Raw genomic sequence first — 15,968 nt, 5'->3', positions numbered from 1 at the left:
TATTTTTGACTTATATGAAAGGAAATGACGTGCATGGGTGGTTAGGGTTGAAATTTGTTTCTCTCTTCAGAAAAATAAACATACTGTGCATTTTCGTTTTTAAAAATTGTTCACCATCCGAGTGGATATATTTTTCAGGGGAAGGGCACTAAATACCCCTGGGCTGATGGATTCATCGGTTCATAATCTTATCTCTTCTACCCCTCTAAATTGTTTGTCCTTACCATGTGGCTTTGTGTCCCTGTGAGGGAATGGAATCATTTGGTTTTTGTCCTAGAAACTGTTTTTTTTTTTGTTTTTGGGGGGGTTATTTTGGAGAGGGAAACAGATGGATATATGTTATGAGATCTTTTTTTATTTTTTTTTTTGTAAATTATCCGCTAGGTTTTAAAACATATTGCTTATTTTAGTAACCATCTGAGTTTTTCTCTTTGCCGAGATCCTATAGCGGTATCAGAGTTGAATTTTTAGTGGTTTCAGACTAACAAGGATATATTGTTCTTGGATCTACTTTGGTCTCTGTTGTGAACTATTCCCCTGTCTTGCATTTTCTTGGGGTCTTTTGACTTCCTATGGTAGGTGGGGAGATCTTAGCTGCTTCTCTCATACTTTTTACTTATGCTTTGACTAAGGTGTCGCAGGTGCCCTGAAAGCCCTAATAGTAATTGTAAGTTGAGTGCAAGTAGTAGTAGGCTTTATTTATGCTGTCTCTTTTGACGCAGTTTTTCTGTCGTTATACTGGATTAAAATTACTTGATTTTACCCAGGCTTCAATTGGAGTCCTTTGCAGTTGTATTTGAGGGTAGTTTCTGTGTAAATAATTCACTGAGTGAATATTTATGAAAAACCATATGGGATTCTGCTTTTCATGGGGGGACCCACAACGACAGTTTTACTTGTGCAGCAGGCACTGATGAATTCTAAATCCATCTAACTTCCCTGTGTGTTTTCTAGGCACTTGTATGACCTACTTCAGTTAACAGAATATTCAATTTCTGTTTTCTTTTCTTCTCCTTTTTAAAAAATACATTCTACTATTTAAATATTTGTTGCCACAGGTATAGTATAAATGATTTCCTTACTTTTAGTTAATTCCGTTCTTCTCAAACTTAAATCAATTCAATTTTTTTTTTAATTCTGAAAATTACAGCTTATAATGTGCACATTAGCCCATGAATTGTTCTTTGCATTTGGTTTCTTTTTTCTTTTTAAAATATATTTCTCATGAAATTTGACACCTTTATTTTGTGTACATAATAATATGCTGCATTATCAATTAATATTGCTAGGAGTATCACTGATTTTATATAATTCGTTCTTCCTAAATTTAAAAGGTCATAAGTTTATGGAATGTGTGGCGCCTAAATTTATTTTGAATTCATCCTTTTTTCTCCCCCCCCCCCCCCCCCCCCCCCCCCCCTTATGATTCGTTTGTACAAGTTAAAATAATGACAGGCATTGTTTGTGTGTATATTTGTGTGAGGTATATTTATGAGTTTTATATAACACAGAAAGTTGTGTAGTCTAATTATGGATGATGGTTTTGAACACATTGAAGAAAGAATTTGGTGTGAAATTTTCTACCAGAAGCAGCTGCTTTGTAAAATGAATAATCTATTTTAAAAAAGACATCTGTCAATTCTAAAATGCTGGGTGGGGTCTTTTGACCTTCTCTAGGTGGGCGGAGAGGTCACTATTGCTATGTCTTCTGTCCCTCTTTATCTGTCTTCCCTTTCTACGTTTCTCTAGTCTTTGTTCTGGATTGGCATTGCTCGTTTTTTCCTGGTCCTGGCAGGGATCCTTAGCAGAGAGGGAGGCAGTTGAATGTATGGTTCCTTTTTTTTTTTTCGAGATATTCATTTCCTTGAAAATCATCTGTTATTTACTATTTTAGTTTTTAGTTTTGAATCTATGCTTTGTAAACATATGTCTATCCTTCCTATCGGGATCATTTGCTTGAGTCTGGATGGGACTTATAGGTAATGTCAAAATTTGCACATTGATAGAATCTTCTGCTCCCGATTTGAACTACGTCCTCTTTGTCTTGCTTTTTCGTTAGCGCTCTAAGATCAAGAACCTTCCCCTCAACATCTTATTTACTGGCGCTAAAATGACCTAAAAGTGTTGCAAGCGCTGTGAAACTTCTGAGAGAAAAAAATCTGAATTGTTTGACTCCCCCCCCCCCCCCCCTTTCTCTCTCTCTCTCTCTCTCTCTCTCTCTCTCTTCTCTCTCTCTCCCCTCCTCCTCTCTCTCTCTCTCTCTCTCTCTCTCTCTCTCTTCCTCTCTCTATTTTTTTTCCTCCTTAGTTTTCTTAGCAATCAGTTTTAATCTTGAAATGTAAGACGGAACCAAACGTTTTTTATAGGTTTGTTCTAATTGGAAATGATATAAAGAGTTTATTAAAGTATATGAAAGTTATCCACATCTTTTGTTTATTTGTTTCAAAGTGATTTTGATGGGGTTCAAATACCTGAACTTGATGTGTCTTGCTACCTCTGTAGCCCATGGAGGAGGTTGTCACAAATTGAGTTCGGTAAATGACATAAACTACCCCTGTAGTTGTCGGAGTCTCCATCTCTAATGCTGTCTGTGAGAAATCAACAGACGTGTTAGAGGGGGTGGCGGCGGCAAGGGGAACGGGTTTTGAGATCATGATTTTTTACCAAAATTGATAACAGCAACACTTTTTCCTCGTCCTCAACATACCAGAATATCCTTAGCAAATTGGTACTCCTACTCTTACTTACCGTTTAAAAAAATGCTTTTTGTTGTAATTGGCAATGTTTGTTCATGCCTGCAACAACTGAAAATATGAGGAGGAGAGCCCAACAAAAGAGTCACAAAAACTGCATGAATAGAGCTTCAACAATACACCGTGGAACCTTTATATGACCGTGATGGTGGGACCAGACCATGATGTAACAACAGTACTCCAGTCGGCCATGGACCAAACTAAAAATCCTTGTTATAGTCGAATTTCAAGGGAAATAACCCAAATGTCTCTCTCTCTCTCTCTCTCTCTCTCTCTCTCTCTCTCTCTCTCTCTCTCTCTCTCTCTCTCCTCTCTCTCTCTCTCTCTCTCTCCTCTCTCTCTCTCTCTCTCTCTCTCTCTTTTTATATATATATATATATATATATATATATATATATATTGAATCGTGTTTGATACAAATATGGTACGAAAAGTGCTCGACATGTAGTAATGGAGCGAATTATTATTTAAAATATTTACCACAATGTTTGGTGCAGTCTACATCAATGTTTCAGGCTTAATTTGCCATCTTCAGGACTGAGTTGTTTTGTTGACTGTTGTTGATTCTTGAAGTGGTTCCGGTTTGAAGTTAATTAAGAGGAATTTGCGCCGATGGGGACACTTTCCGTAGATCTCATTTTTCATGTTGAGTGTGGCTTCATGAGGTTGTTTGATTATAGTATATTTTTCTTCCAGGCATAAGCTACATTGTTTTGATGTTGGTGTGTATCCTGTTGCTTTAGATAAAATTTTCCATGAAATGTTGTGGTCTATTTTGTTGTCTTTTAATTTCCAAATATGTTCGCTGAGTTTTGTGGATGTTTTTTTGTTAGTGTTTCTAAATGTTAGGTGTGGAGGTTGTACAAGATACAACCTCCACACCTCAACATTTAGAAACACTAAACAAAAAACATCCACAAAACTCAGCGAACATATTTGGAAATTAAAAGACAACAAAATAGACCACAACATTTCATGGAAAATTTTATCTAAAGCAACAGGATACACACCAACATCAAAACAATGTAGCTTATGCCTGGAAGAAAAATATACTATAATCAAACAACCTCATGAAGCCACACTCAACATGAAAAATGAGATCTACGGAAAGTGTCCCCATCGGCGCAAATTCCTCTTAATTAACTTCAAACCGGAACCACTTCAAGAATCAACAACAGTCAACAAAACAACTCAGTCCTGAAGATGGCAAATTAAGCCTGAAACATTGATGTAGACTGCACCAAACATTGTGGTAAATATTTTAAATAATATATATATATATATATATATATATATATATATATATATATATATATATATATATTATATATAAATGTATATCCTGGGTGGGATCCTTTGAGCAGGACGTCACTTTGTGCGTCTAGTATCCCTTATACAGTGGTGATCGCCTAAATGCCCGGTTGTCGAGAAGCAGAAAAAAAAACCCGGACAATTAAACGAAATTGGTCAATGGAGCTAAAAAAAAATTTTAAATGAGCTTTTATGGAGCGTAATATCCACTAAACGTGCTCAAAGCGCTTTACAATGGGTCCCTGGCCAATAGCAACATTTAACATATTACATTTTTTTCGGACAGACAACGCTGTTAACGGCCAGGAACTTGTTTTACACCTGAGTACGGTGAGAGAATGTTAGTAAATAGCCTTCTCCAAGGACTCAACTATGCACTGAGCGAGGCTGAAACCCAGGATCTTCCGATCCGAAAGCGAGTGTCATACCACTAGACCACATAGCCGCATAATGAACCATCCGTGGTAATCAGACCCCCACTGACGGTACTCATGGCCAGTTTGAAGGATTTTATTTATTATAATTTTTTATTTTTTTTATTTTTGCTTTAGTATTTTATTTTTATTATTATTGTTTACTTCTTTTTTTTTTTTTTTTTTAACAAAAGGGGCGGGGGCATAGGTTATTTTCCTTCCCCCTTTACTTCCTTTTTTTAAATTATGTGGATTTCCATTTTCAATACCGAGATAAAGGGAACTACTGGACGAGGATTCTGGGTTCTTCTATCAACTGAAAATTTATTTCCGATTTCTGTGAATTTGGCATTTCCTATGAACCGTTGTATTTCGGTCAAGATTTGTAGTCTTTTTTTTCTCTAAATCTAAATCATTTGCCTGTTTCGACATTTGGTGTGGTGAGAACAAGAATGAAGTTTTACACAAAAGAATTTTACTCTCGACATTTCCCCACGCCAAGCGGGTGGTTGGATAGGAGCATCACCCTTGAATCATATACCTATGATGTTCGCATGGGTGTACGATCCGATAGTGATGCCGTTTCTTCTTCTCTTTACTAGCCTATCCTGCTTCTTTGGTTTGTGATTGTATTTTTGACAGGGGATATTTTTTTTTCTGTAAATCTTCTGCCTGTTTGTTCTTGGTTATTTATAATTTAGCTTATGATATCTTTAGGTTATGATTTTGATTTACATTTGTACTATTTTTGTTAGATTGCTTGTTTTTTTGTTTCAGCGGTCTCTCGTATAACCTCAATTGTGTTGGAAGAGACCTAAAGCAACAAACAAACAAAAAAATTCCCCACGCCACGTGATAGGTTAACGTAGTACGTACAGAGAGGGAGAGGGGAAAGAAAGGAAGGGAGAGAGAGAGACTTGGATCAGTGACAAGGTAAAACTCTTTTACGCAACATCGTAGCATAAATTAGCTTCATGGATACCCATAGTCCTTTGAAACGAACAAAAAATCTAGCCGGCCTGTTCTTTGCAGGGACCCGTGAGATCTCTTTGAAGGACTTTGAATCTTTGCACCGTCGTGCTATTCCATCAGTGACATCTATAAGATATAGATGACCGTGCATTCCACGAATCCTTGTTCTCACGACTCATTTCTTATTGCCTGGTCAACATCGAGCAGTGAGATTTCCGTTGTCTTGTCCTCACCTTCCTCTACACACGAGGTCATTGGACAGTACTATTCAGAAGTGTCTACCATCCCGCATTTTGCAGAATCATCTCTCAAAACAGTCCTTGATCCCGCAAATGCAAGATAACATTCCGCGTTTCCAAGTCACATATAAGCGGATGTAAAAGGATAAAGGGTAGTAGGACGAATAAAACCCCTGCAAGTTCGGTTATTATAAGATGGCATCGGTAAAAGTCAATTAAGCTTACTCCTAGAAATAATTACAATTATAATTGGTTATTATTATTATTATTATTATTATTATTATTATTATTATTATTATTATTATTATTATTATTATTATTATTATTATTATTATTATTATTATTATTATTATTATTCTTATTATTATCATCATCATCATCATCATCATCATCATCATCATCATCATCATCATCATCATCATCATCATCATCATCATCATCATCATCATCATTATTATTATTATTATTATTATTATTATTATTATTATTATTATTATTATTATTAATTTATTAATTTATTAATTTATTTATTATTATTATTATTATTATTATTATTATTATTATTATTATTATTATTATTATTATTATTATTATTATATTATTATTATTATTATTATTATTATTATTATTATTATTATTATTATAATTATAAAAACAAAAACCATGAAATAATAGTGCTCAACTTTAGTATAAAAGGAGCTATTTATAAACATTTGAAAGATAATTAAGATTGTTTGACTTCTACAACGCTGTTATCGCTCGATAACAACGTTGTAGAAGTCAAACAATCTTAATTATCTTTCAAATGTTTATATATATATATATTATATATATATATATATATATATATATATATATATATATATATATATATATATATATATATATAACTGGGTGGGGATCCTGACCTCCCATAGCGGGCAGGGAGGTACATACTGTGTCTTCTATCCCCTTATATCTTATCCAACAAGCTTTCTGTCTTTGTCTTGGAATGGGATTACTTGGTTCTTTCCGGGCCCTCGTCGGAGTCCTGGCTGAGAGGGAAACAGTCAAATGCATAGTTATTGTTTTGGGAGATGATATTTTTTTCCTTGTAAATCATCTCTCTGTTATGTATTATTATATTGGTTATTTTTAATGTATAATGTAAGCATTTGAGTGTATTCCTCTTTGTTGGATTTTGTGCTTGTGTCCGGATGAGACATAGGTGATCTCAAACTAAGTACATTGGTGGTATGCTCTTGGAATCTACATCTGATCCCTATTTGTTCCCATTCGTCTTACTTTCTCTTGGGTGCTTTAATTGTAATTCTAGAACTTTTTACTATCCCATTTTCTTCCTTTTTACTGGCGCTGATATAACCTAAATGTGTTGCAAGCGCCGTAAAACCCTTAAAAACAAAACAAAAAACATATATATATATATATATATATATATATATATATATATATATATATATATATATATAAAATATATATATATATATATATATATATATATATATGCAAATGCCCAAAAATGTGAAAAATATACAACGTAACCACGACCCAATAGCAACACTTTACCTATTATTTTGATAGATTGAGAAATTGAGGTAGACCATACCTCTGGCCTTAAGTTCGAACGTGTGTGTATATTTTAAAAATAGTATTTAATTTAAATCACAGTTGCGCGTTAAAAATTCGAACACCATGTGGCAAAAATGAATTAAGGTGACGTGTTGTCTTTGTTTTTATAGATTATGATGTCTGGAATGGAAAAGTGACCATGGCATAACAGTAACAATAGTTATCATTTGGAATGTTCTTTGACTTTTTGGCATAATTTACAAAATAATTTTGGCATATCTGCGAAGTGCTAACTTTTTTGTCTTTTTGCCTCATCTACGGAATTTGCTTCCAGCACTGTAACAGGGTTGCCAGATTATTTTTCAACAAAATGCCAGGGGAACACTCAAAAAATGCCAAAACACTCAAAAAATGCCAAAGTCTGTTGACTCCCACCCCCACTAAGAAAACTACTCACTTTTGATAGACAATTTACTATCATATCCTGGTGGCTTGCGTGTTTTCTTTTCTTTTTTTTTTCTTTTTTTTTTGAATTATACTAAATTTCCTGTTGGGGTAATTTTTTTATTAAGAAAAGGTGTCATTTGAAGTATAATATACAAGAAAAGAAAATGCCAAATGAAAATGCCAAATGCCAAATGATTTTTCTAATGCCAAACGGTTTTCAAAAATGCCAGATTTTTGGAATCTGGCATTTAAAATGCCAAACTGGCAACCCTGCACTGTAACTTTTTACTTTCCACTCGGCTGGTTACTTTACTTTCACTTTCATTTCGTCTGTATTCTGTTCTTTTGGAAGCCAATCGACAGCAACATTTAAAAAGCAACACAACCAAGGAAAAGACATATTTTCTATGTTCTGTGGACACATTATTTATCAATAACAACCAGCTTAGGACAGAATTGATGGCATTTTGAATTTGAATCATTCTTGTCCTTGTACTTGTATTGTTGAATCTATCTACTCGCTCTCTCATCTCAACAATCTCATCATCATATCAATCAATAATATCATTATCATGAACAGTCCACAACTGAACCAAAATGGATATACTGAACTGAACCAGGAGATAGTTAGTGGCTGTGACAACGTCTGAGTAGGCTGTTTTCGAATAGGGAAAAGTGGAAGCAACGATTTCAACGAAACTTCAAGCTAATTGTTCGAATGGGTGACATTCGTATCACCCCTCTTGGTAAGTCTTTAAATTTAGTCATTAGTCTCTCTGTCTCATTCTATCAATTGTGTACAAGTGGGACCTCGAAATCAGGAACCCCTCCATCAGGGAACCTGGCAAATATTGGGCTTAAAACAGATTTTTTTCTCTCTATGATTCTACGTCAATTTACCACTCTAAATTGGGTCGGTAAAGGTACCAGGCTAATCAGTATCATAACGCGCTGTCAGGCGATTCATAGAGCTCTCCAAATGATATGCAGAATACAAAATTTTATTGATGACGAAACATGCGAAACACTTATCCATGCTCTTGTTACCAGTATCTTCCAAAAACATCGCTGAACAGACCACAGTTGATGCAAAACAATGCTGCTTGTATAGTTACAAGGACAAAGCCTGGGACCATATAACACCGGTCCTAAAGTCATTACACTGGCTTCCAAAATAGAGAAAAGAATAAGATACAAAATCTCATGTTTTGCTTACAATTGCCTTCACCATACACCACCCGAATACCTTGAATGCCTTGTTAGGGAATATCAACCAACTAAATCTCTGGGATCCGCCAGTTCTTTACTAATGGAGAAAAACATCCCAAGAACAACGTTTGCTGAGCGTAGTTTTGCATTTTTGGCTCCAATCGTATGAAATTCTTTACCACCTAAAACCCAGCAATGTGAAAGTCTACCTGTCTTCAAGTGGCATTTAAAAATCAATCTTTTTTATTCTGCTTATCGTGATTCTATGTGAACTTTGAACAAGATATTTGTGTGACTGTTGTGGTGATTTTGTAGTCGAATGATTGAGCTTGTGTGATACCAAAAAAACTATTGTAAAGCACCTCTGAGTACTATTTGTGGATACTGGTGCTATATCAATAATAATAATAATAATAATAATAATAATAATAATAATAATAATAATAATAATATGAATAATGCAAATAGAGCAGGAACACCCAATCAAAAGTTGTCACAGACAGCTATAATAACTAACGAATAGTACACTCAACGTTTGTACTCAGGGTGAATTATTTTGCAGTCTGTGTCATTGCCTTTCATCTTCTGAGGCGTGAAACGAGTTTCATACATTTACAGTGAAATTCAAAAGGAGGTCAGACAATGCGTTGACCAAAGTATGAGCTTACATCACCTTCCTTTACCTGGTCCTGTCTGACAGGTTAAGAGGTAGACGCAGGGCTATTGATGTTTTGTGTGAACAATCGATGGTGCATTGTTTTATTACAGGTCTTGACAACTATGTATGTCCAGTTTATTAAATTTAAATGTCTCAGTTCTAGTTACTGCCTAATTTATTAGAACAGACCAAGTTTATACAAATACACAAATATGACACAACTATAGTTTTCATTGGTCAATTGGCTTGATTGGATGAACAGTGTGTAAACTACATTTGCTTTTGTCAAACAACAAAAATTGTTATTCAATGTGATGATGATATTGAAGAATTAGGCTATGATGACGCACAACAGGTGCTGAAGAAACTGCATGTTTGAAGCCTATACTTCTGTCTGTTTCATAGCTACACATGTAGAGAGATAACCTTGATGTGTCAGCGAGGACTTAGCACTCCAAGGCTAGTTGGACAACTGAAATTTTTTCCTCCCGGCAAATCAGGGAAAGTCAGCTAATCAGGATGATTTTGACTGTGATGGACATTTCCCAATTAGAGAGGATCCGTTGTAATAATATTGAAGTGACTAGAGATCGCTCTAATAGGTACAGTTGTATGTTAGGTACATTATTTAAATTACACTGTGGATCTCTATAACCACAATGTGTACTAATACAGATGTTTTGTAGGTAGCGGATTCAAATGAGAAATATGAGGTCGAGAATGATGAAACAGAATCAAGTTGGATTTTTGTTATCTGTGTAGGACTAATGATGTACTTTTTTCTTTCTTTTTCTTTTGACAGGTGCAGGTCAAGGTAAGATTTATTTATGATTTGTTTTAAAAAAAATTCTTCTGTTGCATATTTTTACAATTACTTCGTATTTTATAGATAATAATGATTTATTATTATTATTATTATTATTATTATTATTATTATTATTATTATTATTATTATTATTATTATTATTATTATTATAGTTATAGAATAATGATGATAATAATACTTTTAATAAAGACTGTAATTCTGGTCCATACTTTGCACTGACTTATTGGAGTAATTGATTAAATCTTGATGTCTTCACCAAGCCATTTGATATTGCTGTCATTCTCTATGTTTCTTTTTGATTTTGTTGTTTTTTTCCTTTCTCCTGCAGATGTGGGGCGAAGTTGTATTCTTCTCAGTCTTGGGGGAAAGAATATCATGCTGGACTGTGGTATGCATATGGGTTACAATGATGATGTGAGTCCTTTGTTTAGTAATGGATGAACTGTTGTATAATAATAACAATGTAAATCATACATGCTGCGCCTATTCCATATACGCAAAGCTCTAGGTGCCTAAACTAAAATATAATTTGAGCTTTTATATAGTGCTTTGTAAGGGGTCCATTGCCAACAGCAACACAACATGTAGGATGAGGCATGATGCCTGTATCTACTTATTGAGAAAATTGAATTGACGTGTCCGATCCTGTCAGGGGAGAAAGATTACGATAACAAAATCTCTGTTTTGTATTGTCAATGTAGGCTAAAACTCCAGTTTTAGTGGAAAAAAATTCTGGGTTACAGGCAGCTTCCATTAAATTACGGTGCTGCAAGGGAAAACTCAACCGCTTATACAGTGTCATCACGGCCACCACATCAATACTCCCACCACCATTCCCATTATCATTATCTTCATCATCAACATCAACATTACCACCTCTACTAAATTAAAACCACCACCACATTATCATCATTATTATCATCATCATCATCATCATCATCATCATCATCATCATCATCATCATCATCATCATCATCACAACTACAAGCACCTCCACATCATTATCACATTCACCACTACTACAACTATCACATTATGATTATCAACATCCTTACCACTACCACTATAACTACCACCACATTATCATCACCACTGTTGGAATTTCGATCACATCATCATCACCACCAGTATCACGACATCATTATCACTATCACCACTACCACGACGACCACCACATCAGCATCTGAATCACTACCAAAACCACAATAACCTCTTTCATAGCATTGTCATCACTACCACCTCCACTGCAACCACCACCACATCATCATTACACTATAACTACAACCACGATCACCACTACCCCCACATCATATGCACTTCCACAACTAATACAACAACCTCATCCTGGTCATTACGACAACTTCTACAGCCATCAACCCATTGTTACATCACTAAGGGGCAGCATGGCTCAGTGGTACGGTCTTTGCTTTCTACCCGAAAGGTACCGAGTTCAATCACCCGCCGCTGCATTGTGTGGCCTTGAGCAAGTCACCTCGCCCTAGCTCACTTTGCGGCGCTGCTCTGCGGCTGATGCCTGGGTAATTCCAGTCTTCCCTTGGTATAGACCCTAAAGACAAATTTCTCCTTGGGGATGAATAAAGGGAATTTTATTTTATTTTATTTTTTACTATAACCTTCTATTCATGTGATTTTGACATTTTACATTTTATTTTACACTTTGGTTTTGAAGGTTTATTTAATTTGATAAAAAGAGATTTGCTATGATTCTTGTCGCTGTGCTTGCATATGGAATTGTCTTAGAGTATTTTGTGAAATTCTTGCAAAACATTTTTTAAAGTTATCATCTCTGCCAATGGTTTGAGTAATTGGAATATTATTTATTTATTTTTTGTTTTGTCTTCTCTAAGATGCATTTATAAAATTAACTTTGTGAAAAAGAGTTTAAGTGATAGCCAAAGACTTTGGTGGTAGCTTAAAGGACAAATTATGATTAAAACTAAAACCATTCATATAATCAAGCTTCAGAGTTAAAATCGTTTCTAATTTCACAAGTTTCAGTATGAGGATTAAAATAATAAAAATTGTAACAAATTGCCAATTCGTTATTTATTAGATCATTTCTACAATTCTGTTTTCAGAGAAGATTTCCAGATTTTACCTACATAGCAAGGGAAGGTCGTCTTACTGAAAAACTTGATTGCGTCATCATCAGGTTGGTGTCTGTAGTAAGATGATGGTGATGATAATAACGATGATGGTAAAATAATATAGCAGTAAAGATAACATATTAAAACTAAATTATATTTTAAAAATTATCTATTTTTTTATTTTTTTTAAATTAAAAAAAGATGTATTGTTTACTCTAATGCTTTGTTTCTTTTCCTTGTCTTTTGACAACAGCCATTTCCACTTAGACCATTGTGGAGCTCTTCCGTACATGTCTGAAATGGTTGGATTTGACGGACCCATCTACATGACTCATCCTACAAAAGCAATTTGTCCTATTTTATTGGTGGGTGAAATTTTGCCAAGGTTTATTTCTCCCCATGATTAAAAAATATCCTGAATGAACATTAAAAAGATATAATCTTGCTTTACTGGGCTTACTAGTTAGCATGTTCGAATTCTATAGAGCTCCATAGTAAGTCAACTGTTTACAATTCATTTCATTTCATCATTTCTTGTATTTTATTACTTTTGTCTAATTCCTTTAGAAAAACAGAATCAGTTTTATTGATCTCGGTGAAGGATGGATATTTGATGAAAAGTAAACTTTTATTTTTTATTTCTGACTGAGAGATGTATTTCATTTGAAAGTATATGGTTTATACAACATCTGTTCAATAATTATGTTGAATTAATGTGATTTCTGAAATTGTCAAAAACTGAAATTCATAATGTGATAATTTTCACTTTAAGATCAGTTCACAAATTCTGGACGTAAAAATCTCATAAAATCACTTCAAGGAAGAGGATCATAAATTATAATGTGAGTAAAAAATGATTGGCCTTTATGTATGGCTGCTGTAATATGATTGCATTGTTTCTAAATCTTTGAATTGTGCAATTATTATTAAAGATACATTCCACTCCAGATAATCGCAACTCGGTTAATCACAAATTCGGTTAATTGCAACAATTCCCAAGAAACGGAATTAATTCTGTATAAAAGTCACTGGTTAATTGCAACAAGCTTCGGTTAATCGCAACAAACTTTAGACATCAAAAGGTGGCAAATTCATGAATTAAAACAAACAAAATCTCATGATTAAATTTTATCCTCAGTGAAATGTGCGGCTATGTGGTCTTGTTGTATGACACTTGCTTTCGGAAACGAAGGTCCTGGGTTCGAGCATCGCTCAGTGCATAGTTGAGTCCTTGGAAAAGGCTCTTTACTCACATTCTCTCACCGTACTCAGGTCTAAAATGAGTTCCTGGCCGTTTATCGCGTTGTCTCTGTCAGAAAAAAAAAATTTAATATCACCTAACAGGCATCGTGTCCCGTCCTAAATTTAAGTGTTGATGTTGGCGAGGGACCCTTTGTAAAGTGCTTTGAGCACGTTTAGTGGATATTGCGCTATATAGAAGATCAATTTAAAAAAAAAATTTTTTTTGAAATCATGACAGGTTGAAGAATTGAGAATGGGCGGGGTTTAATGCTACAGTTGTATGTCACCATCCTATTAGAGACAAAAGAGGGCGGGGCTTTTCTGTAAGGGTTTGTGAGGTCATCTGCAACCATTAGACGAGGAGGCTAGGCATAGTCCTGATAATGAGTAGATAATGATAGTTGTAAAGAGAGACTGAGCGATATCCTTTGTTTTAGGATTGACAACTGTGCATTGTGGCCAATGGGTATGGTGAGAGCTTATTGTCTCTCTTCATAGCTAATCTTTTAACTCTTTCAAATGTTGAGAAAATAAGAGTGAAAGTTTATCCAATCTGAATAATCTGATAGTTGGCTTATATCAAAGTTGCTTTTGCTTTACAAAATCTATTCAGGGCTTCCATATGGTTTTTGATTCAATCAAATTGCTCAGTCTGTGGTGGACTATGAACAATTTTTACAACAAATGGTTTGAGTTTACCATATAATATGTGTAAAATGTTGCAATAGTGGACAGGAAACACAACTTCGGTTAATCGCAACATTCTTGCTGATCCCAAGATGTTGCGATTATCTGGTGTGGACTGTAGTAGTGGTCTGTCAGTGCCAAAAGGCCCATAGAACTCGAGTTCGATACTCATGAACATGCATTACCATCACTGATGGAGTGCCAGGTTGAATGAGTTGAGAGTTGAATGTTGCCACAGCAAGATGCATTTCACAATGTGGATGAGATTGAACAGTGTCCAAGATGATGTCATTTCCAAATTTAATAATTTCTTAATTTGTATTTGGGCCATTCTCAAAAGGTGGTTTCTTTAATGATCCACAGGATTTTCAAACCTACAAGAGAAAAAGCTCACTGTCACCTAGACATAAATTATGTACTGTCAGTTCATGTTGGTAATTAATTCTTCTGACTGTTTGTCTTTTGTTAATTGGTATAGGAGGACTACCGGAAGATAACTGTCGAAAGGAAAGGAGAGCAAAACTTTTTCACATCTGAAATGATAAAGGCCTGTATGAAGAAAGTGGTGACTGTCAATCTTCATCAAGTCATTCAAGTGAGTGGAGGTGATATCTTATCTATTTGGCATTGACTAGTGATTAATTAGATGTTCCTTTTTGATGAAAAGAAATCCTAAGGGCTATCGATTGACATAGAGAAATTATCACTCACTCAAAATCTCTCTCTCTCTTCCTCTCTCTCTCTCTCTCTCTCTCTCTCTCTCTCTCTCTCTCTCTCTCTCTCTCTCTCTCTCTCTCTCTTCTCTCTCTCTCTCTCTCTCTTTCTTTCTCTCTCTCTCTCTCTTCTCTCTTTCTCTCTCTCTCTCTCTCTCTCTCTCTCTCTCTCTCTCTCTCTCTCTCTCTCTCTCTCTCTCTCTCTCTCTCTCTCTCTCTCTCTCTCTCTCTCTCTCTCTTGTTTCAATTAGGTTTGTCATAAGTTGTTTTCTCTTTTAAATATAATGTTTTTCATCCTGTTCTAAATTTTTAAAATTATCATCCTGCTTTTTGCCTGCCTGTTAGGTCGACGATGAGTTGGAGATTAAAGCCTATTATGCAGGTCATGTGTTAGGAGCGGCCATGTTTCAAGTTAGGGTTGGACAGCATTCTGTAGTTTATACTGTAAGTATTCACATCCTTTGTGATAAAAGAAATTTATTTCCTTCAATTTGATCTGTTTTTTAATCTGGTACTGTTTGGGGCCAAACAAGATGTCGAAATTTGAATTTTAAGACTAAATAATAGATCAAAATGCTTTAGTTGAAGAGAATATATAGCATTTCTTAAATATCCAAAATAACGTGACCTTTTATACAGCGAACTTTATTGACAAAGAGTCTCAAGCCAACAGCAGAATTCAAAATTTTAGGACATTGTCTTCATTCATTACCTATTTCATTATAAGAATAGATAAAGTAGAAGGTAGTGTCTAAGCTCTTATATGAAAGTATATAAACAGGGTGTCTGCGTCCACGCTCTCACTGGTGAGAGTACATAGA

The 15,968-nt window shown here is 34.8% G+C and overlaps 1 protein-coding gene across 1 annotated transcript in view; it reads left to right on the top strand.

Annotated features, from left to right (window-relative positions):
- Positions 1 to 8,015: 8,015 nt before the first annotated feature.
- The window catches only part of LOC144971054 (integrator complex subunit 11-like), a 24,599-nt gene continuing 16,646 nt past the window's right edge, over positions 8,016 to 15,968 (top strand). The window contains exons 1-6 of the mRNA XM_078911387.1: positions 8,016 to 8,454; positions 10,726 to 10,811; positions 12,497 to 12,570; positions 12,759 to 12,870; positions 14,913 to 15,029; positions 15,493 to 15,591. Coding sequence (XP_078767513.1) covers positions 10,773 to 10,811; positions 12,497 to 12,570; positions 12,759 to 12,870; positions 14,913 to 15,029; positions 15,493 to 15,591 — 441 coding nt within the window. The 5' untranslated portion in view covers positions 8,016 to 8,454; positions 10,726 to 10,772. The remainder of the gene's footprint in view (positions 8,455 to 10,725; positions 10,812 to 12,496; positions 12,571 to 12,758; positions 12,871 to 14,912; positions 15,030 to 15,492; positions 15,592 to 15,968) is intronic.

Source organism: Berghia stephanieae, chromosome 4, assembly GCF_034508935.2.
Source record: "Berghia stephanieae isolate SIO BIC M18660-M18661 chromosome 4, UCSD_Bste_1.3, whole genome shotgun sequence".
Taxonomy (NCBI): domain Eukaryota; kingdom Metazoa; phylum Mollusca; class Gastropoda; order Nudibranchia; family Aeolidiidae; genus Berghia; species Berghia stephanieae.
This window is presented reverse-complemented; position numbering and strand designations above follow the sequence as displayed.